We start from the raw sequence: 24,347 nt of genomic DNA, 5'->3' as shown, positions 1-24,347 counted from the left end.
TGGACCAGTGATAAAAAAATAAAACTGAAGCTTTGTAACTAAATATATACACTAAACTGCTACAACAATTGAATATAATAATTAACAAAAGAAAAAAAAAAAAGAAATTTAGAGTTGACAGTAGAAAGCGATTTACCTGCAAGAATAACGGGGTATCAACGTGACATTGTATTGTTCTGGTTATGGATCCATTAGCCGAATTTTATCAACAAAAATTAAACTGAAATATTGAAGAGAAAATTTGGATTTGGAAAAAAAGGAAGGTGATTTTGAGGGGAAGACCTTGTCGCAGTATAATTTTTTTTACATAAAATTAATTTTTTATTAAATTTTATAAAAAATTTGAATCAAATATTTTTAATTAAAAAATTCATACATTTCATCTAAATAATTTCATCTAAATATTATCTATTATTATATTTGATAATTCATATTATCGTATTATAAAAAATATTATATTTATATCATATTTTATATAAAAATTACATATCATAATTTATATCGATATAAAAATATAAATTATAAATTATTAAACTTTATTAAATTTATTTATAATTTTATTAAATTTTAAATCATATTATTTTTATATTTTTTACTTATATTATTTTGTAAATTATCAAATTTACCCATCGTTATTTCACTAGACGTTAGTAGATGGGAGTGTTTCACATTTCGTGCCCTGCTCGAGGGAAGGAAATTCCTATTTGATAAGATGGATCCGTTTAAGGAGAAGAAGCGCCTCTTTTTGTGGACTAGTTCAATATCATTAACGTAGCTAGAATGAATGGAAGTCAAGGACAATTGACTTTGGAAAAAAATACATAAATAGACACTTAATTTTAGATATAAATATTAAATTTTTTAATTTAATTGGTTAAGTTTAAGTTAGTATTTTTTATTAGTTAATTGTTATTGTTTAACAATATGCTTACATGATTGCCGTGTCAGCTATCACGTGTTATTTTAGTAATTTTAATAATTAGATAATATTCATTTATTTTTTAAATTTAAATAATATAATTATAATCAAATAAAAAATTTATAATTTAATTTCACAAAATAAAAATATCAAATGATTATTTATATTTTTTATAAAAATTAAAAATTTATTTGTCAATGATTAAATTATAAATTTACAAATTTAAATTATCAAAATAAAAAATTTTAAAAATTAACTAAAATTTATTTATTTTTTTAAAATTTATAATATCACATTGTTTGTCAAATGACGTGATAATATCATATGATATTATAATTGATGTGATAATTTACTTAAATTTAAATAATTAAATTAAAAAATTAATATTTAAAGAATCATTTAAAATGATCCTAAAGTTGAGTGACTATTTATCTATTTTATCTTTGAATTTTTTTTGTCAAATATAGGAAAATTGAATTTACACATTGAGATTCCATGTTTAATTTCTATGAGTGAGAAACAGAATATATAAGCAACTTTTCTCTCTAATTTCTTTGTCTTCTATTATTTTCTTTTCTCACAAATTTTCATTTATCTTGTCAGTAGTCTTGGTTTCCCCATTTGGAAAGAAAGCTTCTAAACTTTACATAAATTAAGTATATGAATTATTTAAATTAAATCTCAAAATTCATATTACACACGTCTAATTTTATAGGTAAAAAAAACATTTTCCATGTTGACAGTAATTTTTTTTTCTTCCTACCAAACATCATTTGACTTTGATGAAACATAACAAATTCACACGCTCGCGAACAAAAAAACTTGTCATATGAGCAACCTATTCTCAATATTATTGGTAATTGTCAAGTTGAGAATAATGATCTCAAGATAGAAATTTCTTGAATTAAATGTGTTTTCTCTCATGGATTCATTTCTATTTAAAAGAAATTTCATTTAATACAATTTTTTTTTTTACAAAAGAAAATTCACCTTAAATATAATATGTTGGATTGTAGGCGTATATAAACAACTTAAACTATAAACTTCACATTCACATTATTTTTATTAAATTCAAAAACAGAAAATGCATTGAATACATATTTATTTTAAATATCCGTTTAACCAGTGATTAACATTTCTTAAAAAATACGGGGAGATAAGTGAAAACCTTAAATATTGAGGGTGGTGCACGCGGAAGTGTTACAACCATTATTTTTAGACTTTATTCAAAGATTTTTTATGAGGGGAGGAGCATTAGCTAGTTAGGGAAAGTTATACTATCAGTCAGGCTTTGACACTCGCCTGAGAAACTTTTTGGACAGTTTTGGACCATCTTGGGGGGCATTGTCCTTTTATAGCATAAACGGATCTCCCACAGTTGGAGTGTCTTATTCACTTGGTCTCTGTTGCAAGCAATCTCAGGACAGGCTCCTACTGCACTTTGAACTGCAGCTGCAACTTGTTGTACCGTATAATTTGATCCAGGTGTAAGTTCCATAACTGGATCATAACAATAATTAAAGCAGATCAGATCAGAGACAATGTGTTAGAAAGTGGAAGCAGCATGAATTCCTTGTTATTTGTATTTGGTTTATATACGAGGTATAGTCACCTGAAATATTAAAGTATTTCCTGAGCAGTACGGTAGAGTTGAAGTAGTCACGAGGGCGGTTAGGGAAATCAGAACACATCCCATGTTTTGTCCATTCTTGCTTCCAAAATTTTAAGTTTTTCCTCGAGTCCTTTAAGTTTGGCCATACTGAGTTTAAGTCGTTTAGAATTAGTTCCAGCTCATTCTTTTAAACAAGGAAAAAAAAAAAAGAAGGGCAAAAAAATATGTTAGATAACTGACAAATTAATACTTTCACATATATAAACGAAAGCAAATTCTAGAATATTGATAGGATGACAATCATGTGCGTACTGAGAGATTTTTGGCAGGAGTTGGTTCGACACTGGTGCAAGGATTTGATTGATTGTAAGGAGGCACTGGTTTGTCATGGCTATTTTGTGGCCATAAACCATGAATGGTGAATTTTTTAGGGATAGGTGGTTTGCAAGTCATGTCGCCAGAATTACATGCAGCAGGTGGCCATTGCAGACTAAGTTTGTAGTGTTGGGAAAAACAACAATACTCACGCGCAGCAATCACACACAAAATAACAAGCTCAAATCAATAATAAGAAAACACAAATATATTTGGTTCAGCCCAACTCAAAATGGCCTACTCCAAATCTAATCCACTATCAAATAAATCTTTACAATTGTGAGACTTTTAGAATGAGAAAAGTCTCCTAAAACTCCTTACTCAAAACTTAACCCAAAACCCAATTACACCCTTTAATAGCCTACTCACTTAGCTATTCTCTTGGTGTCTAACTCTCTGGGGTTACTAAACTAAAACCAAAACATCTTATTTATAAGGGTGAAACCCTTTATACCTTTACTAAACTCCCGATGTGAGATACAAGACAAATTCAAACTTACTTAACTTTCGATGTGGGATTCTGAGATTCAAGGCAAATCCCAACAAATCCTCCCTTGACTTGAATCTCCAAACACTTCAACAGTATCTGCAAAGCTAACATGCTTACCTTTCTTCTTTTCTTTCATCACAGGCATTCCAGCAACTGAGCCTCCATCAAACATGTACAAGTGATTGACCATATTCCCTTGTAAAATCACACTATCATTCTTATACACTTTCAACCAATCATTACTACCATAAAATGTGTATCCCCGAGAAGATAACTCACCTAAAGCAATCAAATTGCAGTGACAATTTGGTACATACCTTACATGACGAAGTGTCCTAATAACACCATTGTGAGATCTAAGGCGAACACTCCCAATGCCTTGAATCTGCACCTTTTCTTTGTTAGCAATCACAATATCCCCATACTTTTCATTCTCATTCAACTCCACAAAGCAGCTCCTATCATTGCAAACATGAACTGTAGCAGCTGAATCTAAAACCCAACCTTTATCACTTTTCAAAGTCTGGGTCTCATCCACACAAGTTGTCAAAACAACATCATCATTATCAGACAAAACAGCAGCAGTATCACTCTTTTCTTCATCTGATTTCTTCTCATCATTCGCCCTTTTGAAAGCAGCCATATCCCTTCTCAGCTTTCTACAGCGCACTTGGATATGTCCCTTCTTACCACAATAATAACATTCTACATCACTGTAATCTCTGTCTCTTGACTTGGATCTCCATCTCGATCCATTAATCCTCTTTTGAGTCCTCCCTCGATCAAAACCCTCTACAGCTAGTGTACTCCCCCCAGGTGATGAGTTCTGAGCTCCCATAAACCTTTCATTCTCACGCAACAGGGCAGTCACATCATCCAACTTCAAAGTAGACCTACCTACCAATACAGTCTGAACTAAAGGCCTATAAGACTTGGGCAAAGATGACAGCAAAATTAAAGCCTTCTCTTCATCTTTTAACTCATCAACAGAAATCGCTAGCAATTGAGAAACCAATCTATTAAACTCATTCAGGTGATTATGAAGACTCATACCTTCTTCCATCTTCAGAGAATACAGATCCATCTTTAAACATAATCTATTAGTCAATGACTTCGAAGCATAAATACCTTCAAGCTTATCCCACAAACTCTTCGGAGTACTCTCAGTCAACACACTGTATTTTACCTCTGGAGCTAGCGCCAATCTAATAGTACTAACAGCTTTCTTCTGAATCCTAATCCAATTAGCATCAGACATTCCCTCAGGCTTACTACTCTCTAATGCCTGATCCAACCCTTGTTGTACTAACAGATCTTGAATCGTACTTTGCCATAACATAAAATTACTCTTTCCATCAAATAACGGAATCTCAAACTTAGACATAGACATACCAGACATACCTTCTTCAGACATCTTCAAACACTGCTTCACGATCTCTTGGACCCACGAACCTCGAACCTCGAACCTGTCGAACCTGGAACCTTGCTCTGATACCACTTGTTGGGAAAAACAACAATACCCACGCGCAGCAATCACACACAAAATAACAAGCTCAAATCAATAATAAGAAAACACAAATATATTTGGTTCAGCCCAACTCAAAATGGCCTACTCCAAATCTAATCCACTATCAAATAAATCTTTACAATTGTGAGACTTTTAGAATGAGAAAAGTCTCCTAAAACTCCTTACTCAAAACTTAACCCAAAACCCAATTACACCCTTTAATAGCCTACTCACTTAGCTATTCTCTTGGTGTCTAACTCTCTGGGGTTACTAAACTAAAACCAAAACATCTTATTTATAAGGGTGAAACCCTTTATACCTTTACTAAACTCCCGATGTGAGATACAAGACAAATTCAAACTTACTTAACTTTCGATGTGGGATTCTGAGATTCAAGGCAAATCCCAACATGTAGAAGCAGAACGGCGTCGGCACCTTCTTCGGCATTATGGGAGATGTTAAGGTAGCAAATTGACGTTGGAGTCTGAGGGCGTTCAAGGGAAATGGCTGTAGATTTAATCCGAACCAGGCAGAGACACAAGCCACCACAGCAGTCACCATAGCAGCCACCCAAAAATACGACTGCATTGTTACAAGCAATACCAATTTTGCTTTCTACCTACACTCAACCACTCTACGGTTGTCTATTATATTATTCAAGGGGGCGATTTTTATAACACTAATTAATATCCACGTACAATGGAACTTTGATAGTGATTTTTCGTTTTAGTTAGACAATGCATTAATGATCATAATTTGCATATCAACTACCCATAAGGATTAATGTTAATAAATAGTGAGAGAAGTTCCTTTTGTTTGTTAAACGCGATTTGATTCTTCTAAAGAGTATTTTGAGAGTAAAATTTTCAATACAGTAAATCAATGTGAGAAATGCAATACTTCTAGAGTAAAATTTTTAATGCAGTAAATTAATTTGAGAAATACACCTTTCAAATCGCATAAAAATAAAATTAATCAGGTAACGACTTGTCTTATAAAAAAATAATTACTGATAGACATGGTGACTCCACAACTTTTTATTAAGAGCATAAAAAATCCTATGCGAGTAAATCTTGTAGGTATTTGGATTTTTTAAAACTAAATATCATTACAAGGTTTCTATTTTAATAAAATACAAGCTTATTTTTTGGATTCATATCACTTACAAATTTTTTATTTCAATATTATAATTAAACAATCATAATTAAAAATTATGTAAGAGTATATCACTTAAAAATGTAAATTTTACAATTTTTTTTAATAAACCCTATATAATATTAAATTATGATTGATTAATTGTATTATAATAATTTCTTAACTATAATGAGATTAACAAAATCTTATTTATACAACTTTTTTGGATATTTTTTAAAAAAGGAGGTGATTCATATTTTGGACAAAACAACAGTAATTCATAGCAAATTTGAAAAAGTATCAAAATATTCATTAGCGAACAGCTCATGCATGTGAGCAGTATCTATGGAAATCTACCGAATCTTATGTTATATATCATGATTGTACCTTCTATGTGATCATAGCATTTATTGAAGAGTTTTGTTTGATCAGAATTACAGTTTCTTGGTTCTCATTCCGTTTTAAAAGTCATCTTTCCAAAGAAAATTTTGTGGCTTATATAATATCTACCAAACGTATTTTTGTCTTTTTCCTTTTGAGTATTTATTAATTTACCATACTGCATGCTTTTAATATGTCATTAGAGAGTTCGTGTAAGAGTGCTGCTGTTTCCACTATAATTTTTTTTTAATACATCCTAGAAATTTAATTTTTAATAAAATTATTTCAGTATCTATTAATCAATTATTTTTTTATCTTTCACATTTCATTCCGAAAATTTATTTTCAAAAATTATTAAAAGTTTTTTGAAATGAATATCCGAAAACTTTTAAAATTTTTCAAGAATCCATTTCCAAAAGTTCTTAAAAACTTCCGAGCATCCACTTTTGACAATTTTTTTGAAAACCTTAAAGAACTTTCAAAAATTTATTTTTGAAAGTTTTGAATTATACTCAAATATTTTAATATAAAATCTTACGAAATTAAACATAAAATCTAACATAAAAGTGGAAAAAACAAACAATTGGTCTTTGATTTTATGCTTTTTAACTTTAAAGAAGTAAAATTTTCTTTAAATTTGAATTGATTGGGGATTAAAATCTTTTAGATTTTCGGTTGAGAAGGGAAAAGAGAGAGATTGAGTGTGAGGAGATAGAGCATTTGGATTTCTGGTAAATTTGTGTTTTGAATTTGAGGTGTATTGAGTGAAAAATTAAATGTTAATATAAGTAGCTAAGGTGTGAAGAGAAGAAATTAGGGTACAAATAGCATCTTCGTGTAATTACAGGAAAGTTTATTTCATTGAGTATTATGAACCTTAACTATGGACAGTATCATTAAAAAATTTATTCGATTTAAACTTAAAATATTTAATTTAATTGATTTATATAATTATTTTTAAGAGATTATATTTAACTGATTTAAAATATTTAATCTTTGATGATGAAGTGTAACAAGTTCCAGAATTCTTCCCACACAAAAATTGTTCACATTTGCTGCGCATCTATTTTTAATTAGTGATAATTGTCCGATTCAAAATAATAATATGTCGAGATATAAAATTTCTTAAAAGGACAAATTAAAAATTTTCTATTCACATATCCTCTTATAAACATGTTATATATATATTTTTTTTTATTGTATAAATAAGTCAAATATAGATGAGGATTGATTTTGTATGGTTCACAATCAAATTGATGGGCTTAGCCATAGGATGGCCGCTGGGATCAATCTTGAAACAGACATAATGAAAATATTTTTTATTAGTCATCGAAATAAAACAATAATTGAATTTAGATTTAATTTAATTAATTTATGTAATTATTTTTAAAAAATAATATTTATTATGTCTAAAATTTAAATTTTAATATTTATAACTCTTTTTTTTTTTTTAAATTGCCAGGCCTTATATATATAAAAAAATAAAGCAATAATCCATCGAAAATGATTTATAAGTCCTTAATTAATGTAGACCACCCACAATGCATTTTATTTTTATTTTTATAACGGATTAATTTACCTTCTTTATTTTTTAAAGGTGTTGTTTATATTTTCTTTCCTTTTCTAAAATATAAAGATAATGACATTGCAAAATGACATTGCAAAATGACATGTTTAAATATAAATATTTAACTATTTTTTTTTATTTAAAAAATTGTACTTTGAGATTAAAAAAGATAACAGATATGTAAATTTGAATTCAAATCTATTAAATGTAACTTTTTAAAAATAATTGTATGAACCAACCAAATAAACATAAAAATTTATTTTTATTTTCGTTTAACTAGGAATTAAATATTCCATAACAATTACCTTCTCTTATTTACATCAAAATAATAGTTCCTTGAGTTAATTGCGTAAGTTGAAAGTTGAGAAGCTAATAAAGCATACATATTTGGGCAAATTTTATCGACCAAATTATGCATTATTATCCAAATTCCACCTAATTCTTAACCTCATTACAATATAAAGAACAAAACAGAATATAATTAATTGTTTTATGAATTATTTACAGTCAAAATTTTTGTTTACAGGAAAACTCAAACTACTATAGTTAGTAAAAGATTTGTCTTTTATCAATTAAAGTTTAATTCAGTAGTCACGTTTAAAAGATAATTTGGTGAATCTATCCTCATATTATGGTCATCGTTGTACTAAAAAAATTGATATTTTAGAGCTAAGATTATAGTGAAAGCAAATATTTCTATATATACAAAAGATACGATATATGGATATACCAATTAAGTTCTTTAAACCAAGAGAAACAGAAATATGCAAATAACATTGAGTAAATTGCTCATATACATGTTTACTTCACACACACACACACACACACACACATATATATATATGACAATTTATTAAAAGCAAACGGATGGGATTACAATAATTACAAACAAACATCAGTAGATAAGTAAATTAACCTTAATTTGGTATGCATAAACGAACCTCGTAGAGTAGGAGCGTATTTTTTTCCACTCTACTTGTGCCGGAAGCAGTCTCTGGTTTTGCTCCTACTTCCACTCGAACTGAATCTGCAACTTCTTGAACTGTATAAGTTGCTCCAGGTGTAAGTTTAAAAACTGGGTCCAACCATGAAACAGAGACACAAATATGTCAATTAATTTGATGCAATAGTTCAAAATCCATCAGATGTTTGGACACACACACATATATATATATACACACAGCACTATATCACAAATGAATTATAAGTTGATTAATTAGCATTATTTTTTGGTATGAGCTAAGTATCAAGTCACCTGCAGGTTGAAAGCATTTTCTGAGTTCTAAGGCAAAGTCGAAGTAGCCTAAAGGATTTTGAGGGTAATAAGAACACGTTCAATGCTTTTCCCACTCCTTTTTTACAAAAGTCTTTGTTCTACGGCTCACTATAAGAGTTCTTTAGGTTTGGCCTATAGTTGCTTTAATTCTTATTCAATTGGTTGCAGGTCAGACTTTTGAAACCAACAATACAAAAAGAAAAGGCCAAAAAAAAAAGAAAAGCTAGATAACTGAATAATATTATCTCATTAATAAAAATAAAAGTAAAAACCCTAAAACGATTATTAAGATGTGCATACGATGATTGGATATGGACGTTTGGTACAAGATGGGTCTTTATCGTATGGGGGGTATTTATTTGTCATTAGCAACCTGCGGCCTTAAACCATGGATGGTAAACTCATAAGGGACACGTCCTTGACTATTCAATCCTGGTCCAGGACGCATCGTGGAAGTACACGTCGAAGGTGGTCATTGGAGGCTGAACTTGTAGAAGGCGAAAGTCGTCCCTGAAGCAGTACTGGACTTCCTGCTGCTGCTGCTGCTGCTGCTGCTGTTAGAAAGTCGACCTTGGAGATCATTGAGTTTGTAGTTGTACAGAAAAATGCCTGTAGATCTACTATATAACAGGTGATTGCTGATGAGGGACAAGCCACCGAACCAGCCGTCAATAAATAATAACGCTGCATCTTATTCTACTTGCGTATAGTATACAATTTTTTTTGGATTTTTTTCTGAAAGAGGACAAAAGGAATAGTAATTCGTAGCAAATTTAAAAAGTAAGGAATAATTCAGTTGACATCAGTTCCTGTACGTAACCAGCAACATAAGGTGTTTGGATTATAATTCATGAACTTTCTTTTTTCATCTATAGAAATTCACCCAATCTTATGCTATATAACATGGTTGTGATTTTTATGCATGTGATCATAGTATTTTTTCTTTTTAAAAGAGTTTTGTTTTATCACAGTTTCTTGGTTGATTTTAAATACATTGTCTTTCCAAAGAAAATTTTGTGGCTTATTGTCTACCAAACATGTTTTTCTCTTTTTCTTTCTAAGTATTTATTAATATACCTTAATAAATTTTTTAATACCTTAGTAAAGAGTTCATGCAATAAATAAAGATTGGTTTTTTGTTGGTATATATACAAAATTATATTATGAGAATAATGAAAGAAATTATAAATATTATCATTCCAATTTCATATATATTAAATATCATCTTTTAAAAATTATTGTCCTTAACAACTAATTTAAGCTAATTCAAAAGATTATTTTATTAGTTATTATGAAACTTAATTATGTGCCATTGTCATAAGAAAGTTTGCTCAATTTGCAAATAGCTAGCCTAGCTAGGGTGTTGACCAATTTGATTATGAACTTTTTTAGTTTCTTTTATTATTTGGAAAGGTAAGGTCTAAAGGTTGTTCACATCGTTCCTCATACAGTTTTCTTTGCTTATATTGGTCATTTATTTCCTCCTACCAAAGATAACCTCGACTTTAATGATAAAGTGTAACAAATATTACACACCATACATATAGATTTGTTTATTGCAAAATTTATCTTACAGATTTGTTTATTCTTGTAAGAATACTTTTCTCTTTCTTTGTTTCTTTTTCTTTTTTCCATTTTTTTCTTTTCTTATCATTTTTAATTTATTTTTCGTTTCTTTTTTTAGAAAAAGAAAAGAGCTTCTTGTATTTATAGGAATTAACTTCTTAAAAAAATATAAATCATTTTAATTAAAATTTGAATTTATATTATATACGTTTAATATTTTTTTTTCACAAAACACATTTTTTGTGTTGATGATGATTTTCTCTATTCCCACGGCAAACATAATTTCATCTTTGATGAAGCATAAAAAATTAGCAAGCTTTCAAACAAAAAATTTGTTAAGTATGCTACATATTCTCAATATATTGATACTTGTCAAGCAGAGAACAATGACTTTGTGATAGAAATATCTTGAATTAGACTTGTTTTTTTTTTTTTTTATCAATTCGTTCTTGGACATTGATTAAAGATAAATAAAATATTATTTAAAAGAAATTGCATATAATAAAGTAGCATCACTAAATTCAGGAACAAAAAGAGCATTAATTATATTTTTGTTCTTAAATATTAATTTAACACATTGATTATCATTTAAAAATAAGGGAAGATAAGGAAAAACCAAAAATATTGAGGGTGGTGCAGGCCGAAGTGTTACAACCATTACTTTGGGACATTATTCAAAGATTTTATGAGAGGTGAGGAGCACTAGTTAGGGAAATATATATTATCAGTCAGGCTTCGGCACTGGCCTGAGAAACTTTTTGGACAGTTTTGGACCGTCTGGGGAGGCATTGCCCTTTTATAGCATAAACGAATCTCCCACAGTTGAAGTGTCTTTGTCACTTTGTCTCTGTTGCAAGCAATCTCAGGATAGGCTCCTACTGCGGTTTGAACTGCAGCTGCAACTTGTTGTACCGTATAATTTGATCCAGGTGTAAGTCCCATATCTGGATCAAAACAATAATTAAAGCATATCAGAGAATATGTCAGGAAGTGGAAGCAACATGAATTCCTTGCTAGTTGTATTTGGTTCATAAAAGAGTAAGGTTTATATACGAGACATAGTCACCTGGATCGAAGCCATTCCTGAGTAGTACGGTAGAGTTGAAGTAGTCATGAGGGTCGCTAGGGTAATCAGAACACATTCCATGTTTTGTCCATTCATGGGCCCAAAATATGAAGTTTTGGTTCAAGTTCTGAGGGTCCTTTAAGTTTGGCCATAGCGATTGTAGGTCGCTTAGAATTGGATTCAGCTCAGTCTTTTATACAAGAAGAAAAAAGAAGGGCATAAAAAATTGTTAGATAACTGACAAATTAATATAATTTCACATAAACGAAAGTATAAATTTTCAAATATTGATAAGATGATCATGTGCGTACTGGGAGATTACTAGCAGGCGTAGGTCTGACAGTGGTACAAGGATTTGTTGGACCGTAAGCGGGCACTGGATCGTCATTGCTATCTTGTGGCCAGATACCATGGATGGTGAATTTTTTAGGGATAGGTTGTTTGCAAGTCATGGGGCCAGAATTACAAGCAGCAGCTGGCCATTGCAGACTGAGTTTGTAGAAGGTGAATGGCCCCGTCGTCGGTGCTTTCGGAGCTGTCGTGATAGCAAATTGCCGCTGGAGCGGGAAGGTGTTCAAGGTAAATGGCTGTAGATTTAATCCAAACCAGGCTGAGACACAAGCCACCACAGCAGTCACCGTAGAAGCCACCCATAAATACGACGACATTAATGTTACAAGCAATACCAATTTTGCTTTCCACAAACACTCAACAACTCTATATGGTTTTCTATCCGCGTACAATGCAGCTGTGATAGTGATATTTCATTTTAGTCGGACAATACATTAATTATCATAACTTGCATATGTACTACCCATAAGAATTAATTTTCATAGATAGTGAGAAAAGTTCCTTTTTTTTTTTTTGTTAAACACGATTTTGTTCTTCTAAGGAAGATTTAGTGAATAAAATTTTCAATAAAATAGACCAATGTGAGAAATGCTATATTTCAAGAATAAAATTTTTAATGTAGTTGATCATGTGAGAAATGTACTTTTAAAATCACATATACATAAAATTAAATAACGATGGTCTTATAGAAAATAATAATTATGGATTAATATGGTAAATAAGCGTGATTTCATAATTTCTTATTCGGAGCATAATAAGTCCTGTGCGAATAAACCTTGTATATACTTAGATATTTTAAAACTTAATATCATTACAAGATTTCTATTTTAATAAAATAAAAACTTATTTTTTCGGATTCATAGTTCTTATAATTGTTTATTACAATATTATAATTAAATAATCATAATAAAAAATTATATAAAAATCTATCACTTAAAAATATAGGTTTTATATAATATTTTTACAAATCCTAAACAACGTGAAATTACAATTAATTTATTGTATTACAATAATTTTTTAAATATAATGAGATAAAAAAATCTTATTTACACAAGTTTTTTGGATTTTTTTTTTAAAGAGGAAGTGACTCATATTTTGGACAAAACGAATAGTAATTCATAGCAAATTTTAAAAAGTATGAAAATATTCATTGGAGATCAGTTCGTTCATGTGAGCAATATCTATAGAAATCCACCGAATCTTATGCTATATATTATGGTTGTGCCTTTTATGTGATCATAATATTTATTAAAGAGTTTTGTTTTGTCAAAATGACAGTTTCTTGGATCTCATTCCATTTTAAAAATGATCTTTCCAAAGAAATTTTTGTGGCTTATATATTATCTACCAAACATATTTTTGTCTTTTTCCTTTTGAGTACTTATTGTATATTTTTAATATGTTATTAGAGAGTTCGTGTAATTATAGGAAAGTTTGTTTTATTGAGTATTATGAACCTTAATTATGAGACAAAATCATTAAAAATTTTGTTCATTTGAACTCAAAATATTTAATTTAATTGATTTCTATACTTATTTTTAAAAAATAATATTTAATAAATTTGAAATATAAATTCTTACATTTACAATTCTTTTTTTTTCTGTCCTTAGATTGTAATTTTCTTTATACATTAAATTACATCCCTTTCTCTTACATTTAATGTGCAATTTTTTTTTCTTTAGTTTGTGTTATTAATAGGAAAGTTAAGGTCTAAAGGTTGTTCACATTATTCCTCAATTTTCCTTGGACATTTTTTCTTTGCTTTAATCGTTTATTTCTTTACTTCGACACGTAACCTCAACTTTAATGATGAAGTGTAACAAATTTCACTATGCTTCCCCACACAAAATTTGTTCACATTTGCTACGCACCTACTTTTAATTAATGATAGTTGTCGGATCCATAATAATAATATCTCGAGATAGAAAATTTCTTTAAAGACAAATTAAAAAATTTTCTATTCACATATCCTTGTTATATTTTTTTATTATACAAATAAGTCAATTATACATGAAGATGAATATTTGTAGTAGATAGATGAAGATGAATATTGTATGGTTCACAATCAAATAAGAATGAATCTAGAATTTAAGATAGTTGACTTATAAGTAGTAGTAGTGGTTAGTAGTAGTAGTAGTAGTAGATAGATGGGCATATCATGGTCGGTGGGATCAATTTTGAAATCGACACAATGAAAATCTTTTTTATCAGTCATCGAAATTAAATAATAATTAATCTAGAATTTAAGTAGTAGTAGTAGTAATAATAAAAAAGCATTGTATGGTTCACAATAATAATAATAATAATAATAATAATAATAATAATAATAATAATAATAACAAACCAATTATAGATGAAGATGAATACTGTATGGTTCACAATCAAATAGATGGGCATACCATGGTCGATAGTAGTAGTAGTGGTGGTGGTGGTGGTGGTTAATAATGAATCTAAAATTTAAGTTAGTTGACTTATGTAATTATTTTTAACATATTACTACTATTACTATTACTAATAATAATAATAATAATAATAATAAAGCAATAATCCATCCAAAAATGATTTATAAGTCCTTAAACTACACAAAATGCATTTTATTTTTATAACGGATTAACTTGCCTTCTTTATTTTTTAAAGATGTTAATAAAGGTATTGTTTTTATTTTCTTTCCTTTTCTAAAGTACAAAGATAATGACATTGCAAAATGACATGTTTAAATATAAATATTTAACTTTTGTTTTTATATAAAAGAGATCCCTTTTGGAAAATAAAATAAAAAAGATAGCATATATTTAAATTTAAACTCCGAACTTATTAAATGTAATATTTTAATAATAAGTATAGAAATCAACCGAATAAAATTTTAAATATACGTCTATTTTAATTTAGCTAATGTGATGACATTTTAAGGAATTAAATATTTCATAACAATTATCTTCTCTTCATTACACCAAAATAATAGTTCTTTGAGTTAATTGCATAAGTTGAAAGTTGAGAAGCTAATAAAGTATACACGTTTAGGCAAATTTCATCGACCAAATTATACATTATTATCCAAATTCCACCTAATTCTTAGCCTCATTATAACATAACGAATAAAACAGAATCTTATTTGTTTTATGAATTATTTGCAGTCAAAATTTTTGTTTATAAGAAAACTGAAACTACTATAGTTAATAACAAAATATTATTTTAAACTAGAATTTCATTCAGTGAAATAATTCGGTCACGTTTAAAAGATAATTTTGCGGATCCATCCTCGTATTATTGTCTTCTTTATATTAAAAAAAAATTAATTTTTTAGTGCTGAGATAGTGAAAACAAATATTTCTAAATATACAAAAGATACGACACATGGATATACCAGTTAAACCAAGATAAATATAAATATGCAAATTGCTTTGAGTAAACTGCTCATATGCATGTTTATTTCACATATATATTTATGAAAATTTATTGAAGCAAACTGATGGGATTACAATAATTACAAACAAACATCGGTAGATAAGTAAATTAACCTTAATTAGGTGTACATGGGTGGTGCCATAGTTTCTCAACCATATATAATTAATAATTATTCAGAGATTTATCTTATTTATATATAAGAAAAATGCACACAAAACCAGCCACCCCCATTAGAAAAAGTAATACAATTTTCACATTTAGTTATTACCAGCTTGAAAGTCTGATCCAATCCCAGCAAAATGGTTCGGCATTTAATGATTAGTACTCGCCGGAGGGGTATTAGGGGGAGCTTGGAATCTTTATTTTATTATTCGATTTTTTACACTGGCCTGAAAAGCTTTTCTTACAGTCTTGGACCGCCTCTTGCTTGGGGTATGTTGTCTTATTATAACATAAACGAACCTCCCAGAGTAGGAGCGTATTATTTTCCACCCTACTTTTGCTGCAAGCAATCTCTGGTTCTGCACCTACTTGCGCTCGAACTATTTCTGCAACGCATTGTGCCGTGTAAGTTGCTCCAGGTTCAAGTTTAAAAACTGGCCCCAACCATAAAACATAGACACAAATATGTTAACTAATTTGATTCAAATATTCAAAATCCATCCGGTGTTTGGACACTTTTTTTTTTAATATATACAGCAGTACATCACTATATCACAAATGAATTATAAGTTGATTAATCAGCATTCTTTTTTGGTATGAGCCAATAAGTATCAAGTTACCTGGATGAAAGCCTTTCCTGAGTTCTAAGGAAGAGTTGAAGTAGCCGAAAGGAACTTCAGCGTAATCGGAACACATTCCATGCTTTCTCCATTCCTCTTTCCAGAATTCTTGGTTTAACCGCTCATTATCAGAGTTCTTTAGGTTTGGCCATAGTTGCTTTAATTCTTGTTCAATGGGTTGCAGGTCAGGCTTTTGAAACCAACAATACAACAAGAAAAGGCCAAAAAAATTGTTAGATAACCGATAAATACTAGCAAGTATTTCACATCAATAAAAATAAAAGTAGTAAACTCTAAATCGGTTATATAGTAAGATGTGCATACTATGATTTTATCTGGACGTTTAGGTACGGATGTGGTACAAGATGGGTCGTCATCGTATGGGCGTATTTTGTTGTCACGGGCATCCTGCGGCCATAAACCATGGATGGTAAACACATTAGGGATAGGTCCTGCACATTTCAATTCCCCCCCTGGAGGAGGCATCGTGGAAGTACACGTAGAAGGTGGCCATTGGAGGCTGAACTTGTAGAAGGCGAAAGTCGTCCCTGAAGCAGTACTGGACGTGCTGCCGATGCTGTTAGAAACTGGCGGACGTTGGAGATCCTTGAGTTTGTAGTTGTACAGGAAAAATGCCTGTGGATCTACTAGATACAAGGTGATTGCGGATGAGAGACAAGCCACCAAACCAGCCGTCAATAAATAATAACGCTGCATCTTATTCTATATACGTATAGCATTCAAGGTAAAGAGGTTTTGTTTCCGTCAATAAATAATACCGTTGCATCCTATGGCTACGGACAGCCTCCAATGGCATATCTAAAATTTTTTAGGTGTTACTTATAATATATATAAAATATTGACATAAATTTATTAATATTTATTAACGAAAAATATATTCAAAGAAATTTTTCCTTAGATTTTTTTTTTGTTTTTAATCTTTAAATACGTCCAAAAAATTTTAAGAGTTGTCCAAATAAATTTTTTTTCAAATTTTATTTTTTTTTTAATTTTTATTTATGTTAAGCACATAAATATACATATATCTTATTTTTATCTTCAGCTGTTTAATCTAAAGACCAAGTAAGACTTAAAAAAGACATAAGGCCAGAGTTTAACCCCAACCTCTCTCTCTCCTATTGATGTAAAGCTCTGCCCCTTTGAAACTAAAATATATATGACTTATTTTTGCAAAGTTTTTAGTAGTTTATTTATTCTTATACATGGGAGGTGCATTTATAGATTCACCCAACTACATTTTCTCGGGGCTTATTCTATACCAAACATGTTTTTGTCTTTTTGTGAATTTATCAATGCACCTCACTTCAATACTGTATCTGTTGTTATCAGAAAACTTTTTATGCAAAGAAATTTAGAAATAGATAAGATTTTTTGTTTATATTAGCTTCAATATGTTGGACATTATAGATGAGTTTTAATTGATGGTTTTAGATGAAACCTGCTGAGTTGTTTTTTTTTTTTTTGATCGGTGAGATGGAGTCTGCAGACGTTGCTTGATTGAAAGACACATTTGACCTGTAAAAAAAAAAAAAAAAATCAAAGAACTTCGAAACACACTTCGATTATCAAGTACATATTTGAGTGAAAAAGAAAGTAAGAAAAACTGAAAATTAACTTGAAATGCTGGGAATAGAAGTGGTCTTACGTTCCATCTCCTTGGAGAATATTATACGTCCTATGCATTGCACGAGCGAGTGTAGCAAATGCCAACCTAGCGAGGTTAAGTGGCATACTCTATCTTGACAAATAAACGGATGGCAGATCCATGTGATGTATGGATGACATTCTCAGAACTTAAATGGACTGGTCTCTTCGTGTGGGTTTCTTGGGTTCAGTCTTACGTGTCCTTGGCCTTTGAGTTAGTCTCTTCGTGTCGGTTTATTGGGTTCAGTCTAACTTGTCCTTGGCCTTTTAGTTATTGGGTCCAACAGGATATTGGGCAAAGATTACTTATTGCAATTTTTAGATTATAAGGATGGAGGACGAGGCTAGGATAAGGGTTTTACTAAATCCATGCAAAGCAAATATTGGAAAGCAATGGCTCTTCCAGGTAGAGTCAGAGCTCGTGGCAAAAACCATGCAAACAGCAATATCGAACACCAAGAGCCAATACCAACAAATATAATAATCCTTGGATTGGGTTCAACCAAATCGAAAATCCACCAGTGGCAACCGTCCAATTTACATCATATTGCCAGCAATGGAACGTCTCAATTAGCACCTAAATGCCCATTTTACCTTTGAATTGACCAACATTAAAAGAAAAAAAAAAAAAGGTAGGGGGCCTCCAAGTATTGCAGATACTATGCTCAATGGACATAGTAAAGCGGTATCCCTAAAACCCTTCAACTTTCAGTATCTTCTGCTGAGACGTAAGCTACTCAAACACAATGCACAGCAAAATACAGCCAAAAACTACAGGGAAATAGAAAAAAATAAAATAGGATAATTATGAAATGTACTTTTCCTGCTGCTCTTGAAGAATCTTTGCTGACGACTTGGCATCTATATATAGCTTGCTTACTTCCTCAAGATCCGCCTATAAATACATATATAAAAACATGTTTACTCCTTGAATTAATGATAAACAACAATCATGAAGAACAGCTGCTTCCCAATATTCTAATTACCTTGCAAATGCTGTCCCGACCATTCATTTTTGCAACGATACTAGCAGGCGATAACAGCTGAACAGCATGCCTAAAGAAACAGAAACATTTAAGTATGCGTCAGATGGAGTGCAACTGATATAGAGCAAAAGGAGGATTTAAGCCTCACCTTAACGATGTGCTTTGTCCAATCTCTCCTAGGAATGCCAGACTTTCTTCATCCACAACCAGTTCTTCCACCTGTGCACGAATTGCTAAAATCTGCAGAAAACAATAAGTAAAAATATAGCTAGGTTGTTATGTGATGCATGAGACAAGTAAAAAAGTTATTCTGACAGTAAAGCACATATAATCAGGCCTTTAACCTGTATCATTTCAGCAGGACCATAAATCTGGGTACGGATGATCACCAATCTGTCCAACAAGTCAACAGGTATGCCATGAGGACTATTCATATCAGTACCCCTGCAAAAACGCAAATCCATTTTTCAGAAACCAATGAGAATATATGAGATCAGGTGTACCTCTAGAAAATATAACTCGGGCCAAAAATAAAATTCATCTTGCAGAAGAGGTCTAATATTCTGATTCTTAAATTGCATGCCTGGAAAATGAACATGTAAAACTATGCTAACCCTCTATAAGCACACACAAAGGTACATGTGGATTATGTGTTACTCTTGAGCTGAAAGAAAGAGCAATTTCCACATAAACACTCCACATTAATAAAATGATGTTACAGAAAGGAAAAGAAGAGAGAGAGAAGGGTAGATGGATGATGGGATGAAAACTCCAAAATATCGAGTATCCATTACAATTTTACTTCATGCTACTGCATTCCAGACAGCCTATAAATCTATAGTGACATGCAGAATCCCGTCACCCAAATAGAATCACTCTTTCTTAAATATAACATCATGCTATCTGAAATCTGAGCAAAACAGCATTGAAGTCACTTCAAGAATAAAGTATAACTAACCCATTTACCTTTGTAAATACACCTAAGTGTCGCACATAACTACACTTTAAGCCAAATTATCACCAACCCAAGTCGAAGTGAGAAACTAGCTTGCATAACCCAAAGCAAGTGGTGGGCTACCTCAAGTTGCATAGGTGACCAATTGGAACCCATTAAAGAGAGGAAAAAAAAGGCAAGCAGCAGTTGCAGGTAGTGTGAGTTTGTTTCCTACAATACCATCTACCTTGCCCAAAAAGATTTAGCTTTTTTAGTTACATCAACCATCAATCCTCAGTAAATTTCAGGCTAACCTCATTAAAAAATGGCTGTAACTACTATAGTGCACAACCTATGTAGCTCCCCTCCCATGGTATGCCAATATCATTTAGCAGACAAGAAACAATTCCATTTCACTACTCTCCATGGTACATAAATTTACTTGAACTTGACATATTTCATCCTCTCACTGCTCCTCAAATAATCAGAGCCTAAATTTTGAATAAATACAAGAATATTTCCCCAACAATCAAATCCTTTTCGGTATGATCTAATTGTAGCATCAAGCTTTTTCAGCATTCTATGCTTCATAGAAAACAAGACCAAACCAATGACATTGTTTCACTTGGATGTAAAGTGATGACAGTAAGTCACCATCATAATAGCAATAGCTCCTCTTATATTCAAGTTCAAATTACATACAACTTGGTTTTAGATGTAAATAACAGAATAGTTGATATACCAAAATTCCAAAAAAGATTTTCATTACCTTACATTACATATTCCTCTATTTGTAGCAAAAATCACTATTGGAGATAGAGAGCTCTCTAAAGCACGGTTCAAGTATGAAAAGCACTCCATGTCCAGCATATGCACCTGCAGATTGTGATTTAGAAAACATAAGCATGCATGATGGAAAATGTGCTTTGAGCATGTGCACAGGTCATAATCCAAGAAAATATATTAGATCTACATGTATGTGTAAGTGCACACATACTTGCATAGAAAATATATATTGTAACCATGCATCTAAGGACATCTATCATAAAATAAGAAGTGCTCAAGTAAAGAAAAGGATGAGACCTCATCAATGAATAGAACTCCTGGGACAAGCTCTGCCACACCTTCATCAATATACCGGTTGACCACCTGTCTCAAACACCATTATTTCAATTAAAAGACATTCCATCTTTCTAACAAGCAATTTATTATTTATTATAAGGGTTGAAGTCAAAATCCAAATAATCATAACCTTGTATCCAAATTGAACAAGCAACCCATATGACTCTAAAACTCACGACCACATGAGATAGCAATAGCTTCTAGGGAGCAGAACATAACAGGATCTTACTAGGATTAAACCAGCAACTACCTGAAAAGAGCTAAGCTTTAAACTAATCTTTAAACCATTAGGATTTGAGAATTTACTTGGACAAAAGGATGAAGAAAACATAAATTCGCTACAGGAAACCATGCCAGGTAAATGAAAATCCATCACATCATTCTGGAGTTATTGCTTGAAAAGGACAGATTGAGTAACATCTCAAACTTATTCAATAAAAGCATATTGTTTTTCAAAGCTTTTAGAATGTTATGATCCTACAATCTGATCCAACAGAACTATAAATGACTTTAGATGCAGGACATGCTGTACAGTACATCATCTCTCATTTGAACCATGTAAGAAATACAAGTAAACCTATAAAAACTTGACAAGAAGATAAGATATATATATATATATATATGGAGTTTAGTGAAGTTTCACAGTAATACTATTAATGGCTATTGGCCACAGAAATCATGACATTTAAAACCATACCCCTGCAGATTGTCCACAAAATTCATCACATAGGTGGATCTCAAATGTGTTTGGAAAATAATACCTTATTTATTTCTTGTCGTAATTTGTCAGTAATTTCTGTCTTTCTGGGCTTCATCATCTGACCCATTAGAGATAATATGTCTTGCCCCCCTTGTGGCCGTGCATTGGCAGCATCCAAATCATGTAGTGTTACATCCTGGTTGTTAAGAAAATAGAAAAAAAATTTATAAATTGCAGCATGGGTCCAAAATAAATAAATTTAGAACCAGAAAGAGGCCAGCAAAGCCATATCTCTAACAAATCAGGAAAATGTAGACGGCGTCAAATTTATAGATTTTTTCACTTTTTTAAATTGAGTGAGTAACAACTCCTAAGCAGACGAATAATAGTTGGTAATACGCAAAATGTTGGTTAGAAATGTCAGAAAACAGTTCTCACTTCTCAAATGCAATGAAAGAGATGATGATAATGTTCCTTTAATGCTGACAAATAAAATTTATTATAAAAGTTGACAAATGTCCATGCCCATCAGTATAAAACATAAGCAGAAAGAAGCCTCCTGAGCCCAGTGGAACAAACCTGCACGATCTCCTTCCTTTTATGAACCTCTCCTTTGGGAAGTGGGACATATTCTTCTGCTTCAAGGTCAAATTCTGTGGCAAAAGCATCGCTTCTGCCCACCCTTTTGACTGCTCCACTATTTGCTTCAATATATATAACATCTCCAACAGCTACCTGCCAGCCAAATTAAAAATCTCCCTAAATATCCAATTGAAGCCAAAACTCTTAGGCAGATAACAACCTAAAGTTGAAAAGTCCCTAGATGAAAGAGATGAAAATTTTACATACTATAGTGCCTCACACAGTTTACAAGAGGTCAGAAAATAAAAGCTTGAACAATTTTCCACATAATAGAGCGATGAAACTTAAAGGCATACCTTTTCTTTAATCAAGGCATCATAAATTGTAGGGTCCAACTTCAGTTGTTTTGTTCCTTTGACAGTTTTCAATCCAATAATTACATGGCTAATGCTTTTACCATAACCACCTGTTACACTCTCTGTCTCTTCAGGAGAGAGTTCAGTAACCTAGAACAAGAGCAACTAGGCGTCAGGCTCTGCAGCTATCCAACAATACAAAGAGAAAACAATAACATAAAACCAGGGACAAAGAAAAATCATCAGCTGTAACTTGCCTCTCCTTCATAGACCTCTTTATTTTCCTTGACACGCAGACCAATAGCCCGTCGGAAATTTTCCATTAAAACCTCAGTTTTCTTTACTTCTGATGAGTATACTTCAGATCCAACCATCGGACAGAATGGAACCTGCAAATAAGGAAGAGGAATGTATATATACCAAACCTGACAATCCCTCCAAAGAACTGGAATGCTAATAATGCCAAAGTTCAAGGAAATTCAAAAAATAAAGGGGAAAAGCAATGAGAACCTTGCTGCCTAGCTCTTGGGAAATTCCTAAGGCCAAAGCTGTTTTCCCAGTACCAGGAGGCCCAGCTACCAAAAGTGCACGACCAGCCATCTTCTTCTGCCTTATCATATCCACTACAAGACCAGCCGCTTCCCTTGCCTCTGCTTGCCCCACAAAACCTGCAGCCAAAGGAATGGCATTTCCATTGGCCTGGTAAACAAGGGAAAAGAAAAGTTCATAAAAGATTAGAAATTGGCCAAAAAAGAGGCACACAGGTCATACTTTTTCTAGTAAGACAATAACAAAAAAATAGAGAATATATGGTAAAGTGTATCTAAGCCAACTAGAATATTTCTATCCTTACATCAACTGACTTATTCCACAATCCTATAGCGAAAATACATGAATAAAACCCACTTATTCAACTCTGCTATGCGTGAAAAAACATTCATACACTTGATAACAACCTTCACCTTCAAAAGCAAGCCAATTCTTTCCCGACTCCATCAATTGAAAATTCACTTAAATTAGTTCAATATATATTACTAACTCCATTGATGGACATTAAAATATAATTTAAACTTTATTTTTATCCACTATAAAACTAAAAAATACCAAACCCAAATCCCAAAAAATAACAACAAATGTCCAGTAACTTTAATAAAAAGTTCACTTTTTAAGCTTAAAACCCTGAACCCAGAAAAGGGTTTTATGACAAAATCGAACTTCACATGGCCTAAAACAAAAGAAAATTTCAAAATGCTTACAATTACAACACTATTGCAGAAATAAGCGAAAATGAATAGCATTTATGCTGAAAGTAATGAAAGAGAGAGAAAGAGAGAGAGGGAGTGATTACATCGAGACCAAGGCCTTTGATGTGTGTGTGAGTAGCGACTCTCTGCTTTTTGGCGGTTGATTGAACCTCTTCGATCTTCATTTTGTCCATTTCAGTGAAGAGAAAGGGCGAGGCTTTTCTTAAACCCTTCTCCAGGTTTCAGTAGTTTGTAAAATTTGGATCCTCTGCTTACTTGACCTATTTCCTTCCATGCTCCCTCATTTCTAATTCCCCACGTGGCGTT

At 31.5% G+C, this 24,347-nt stretch overlaps 4 protein-coding genes across 6 annotated transcripts; all 4 read right to left on the bottom strand.

Annotated features, from left to right (window-relative positions):
* Positions 1-2,177: 2,177 nt before the first annotated feature.
* LOC111302686 (uncharacterized) lies at positions 2,178-2,610 on the bottom strand. Its single transcript, XM_089742395.1, has 2 exons — positions 2,532-2,610; positions 2,178-2,419 (listed from the first exon to the last, which is right to left on the bottom strand). Exons 1-2 carry the CDS (start codon positions 2,608-2,610, stop codon positions 2,178-2,180), a joined length of 321 nt encoding a protein of 106 aa, XP_089598521.1.
* An 8,673-nt stretch (positions 2,611-11,283) lies between these two features.
* LOC111304376 (ribonuclease MC-like) lies at positions 11,284-12,649 on the bottom strand. The gene is made up of 3 exons (XM_022900925.2): positions 12,205-12,649; positions 11,894-12,083; positions 11,284-11,771 (listed from the first exon to the last, which is right to left on the bottom strand). The coding sequence occupies exons 1-3, from the start codon at positions 12,559-12,561 to the stop codon at positions 11,530-11,532; spliced, it is 789 nt and encodes a 262-aa protein (XP_022756660.2). The 5' UTR covers positions 12,562-12,649; the 3' UTR covers positions 11,284-11,529.
* Positions 12,650-15,663: 3,014 nt separating this feature from the next.
* Positions 15,664-18,422, bottom strand: LOC111304375 (ribonuclease MC-like). Of its 3 annotated transcripts, none has more exons than XM_022900924.2 (5): positions 18,098-18,422; positions 17,891-17,967; positions 16,756-17,078; positions 16,432-16,621; positions 15,664-16,245 (listed from the first exon to the last, which is right to left on the bottom strand). In XM_022900924.2, exons 1-5 carry the CDS (start codon positions 18,181-18,183, stop codon positions 15,989-15,991), a joined length of 933 nt encoding a protein of 310 aa, XP_022756659.2. In that variant the 5' UTR covers positions 18,184-18,422; the 3' UTR covers positions 15,664-15,988. The 3 variants fall into 3 exon arrangements, with proteins under 3 accessions (XP_022756659.2, XP_089598810.1, XP_089598809.1); XM_089742684.1 differs by having other exon boundaries at positions 15,664-16,197; XM_089742683.1 differs by having other exon boundaries at positions 16,756-17,075.
* A 140-nt stretch (positions 18,423-18,562) lies between these two features.
* Positions 18,563-24,293, bottom strand: LOC111303820 (ruvB-like protein 1). The gene is made up of 12 exons (XM_022900272.2): positions 24,125-24,293; positions 23,287-23,475; positions 23,034-23,165; positions 22,777-22,926; positions 22,418-22,573; positions 21,900-22,034; positions 21,100-21,165; positions 20,786-20,892; positions 19,427-19,526; positions 19,231-19,322; positions 19,083-19,152; positions 18,563-18,991 (listed from the first exon to the last, which is right to left on the bottom strand). The coding sequence occupies exons 1-12, from the start codon at positions 24,212-24,214 to the stop codon at positions 18,902-18,904; spliced, it is 1,377 nt and encodes a 458-aa protein (XP_022756007.1). The 5' UTR covers positions 24,215-24,293; the 3' UTR covers positions 18,563-18,901.
* Positions 24,294-24,347: the final 54 nt, after the last annotated feature.

The sequence above is a fragment of the Durio zibethinus genome, chromosome 13 (genome assembly GCF_047325235.1).
Source record: "Durio zibethinus cultivar Kanyao isolate XHJ-2024 chromosome 13, ASM4732523v1, whole genome shotgun sequence".
Taxonomy (NCBI): Eukaryota; Viridiplantae; Streptophyta; class Magnoliopsida; order Malvales; family Malvaceae; genus Durio; species Durio zibethinus.
This window is presented reverse-complemented; position numbering and strand designations above follow the sequence as displayed.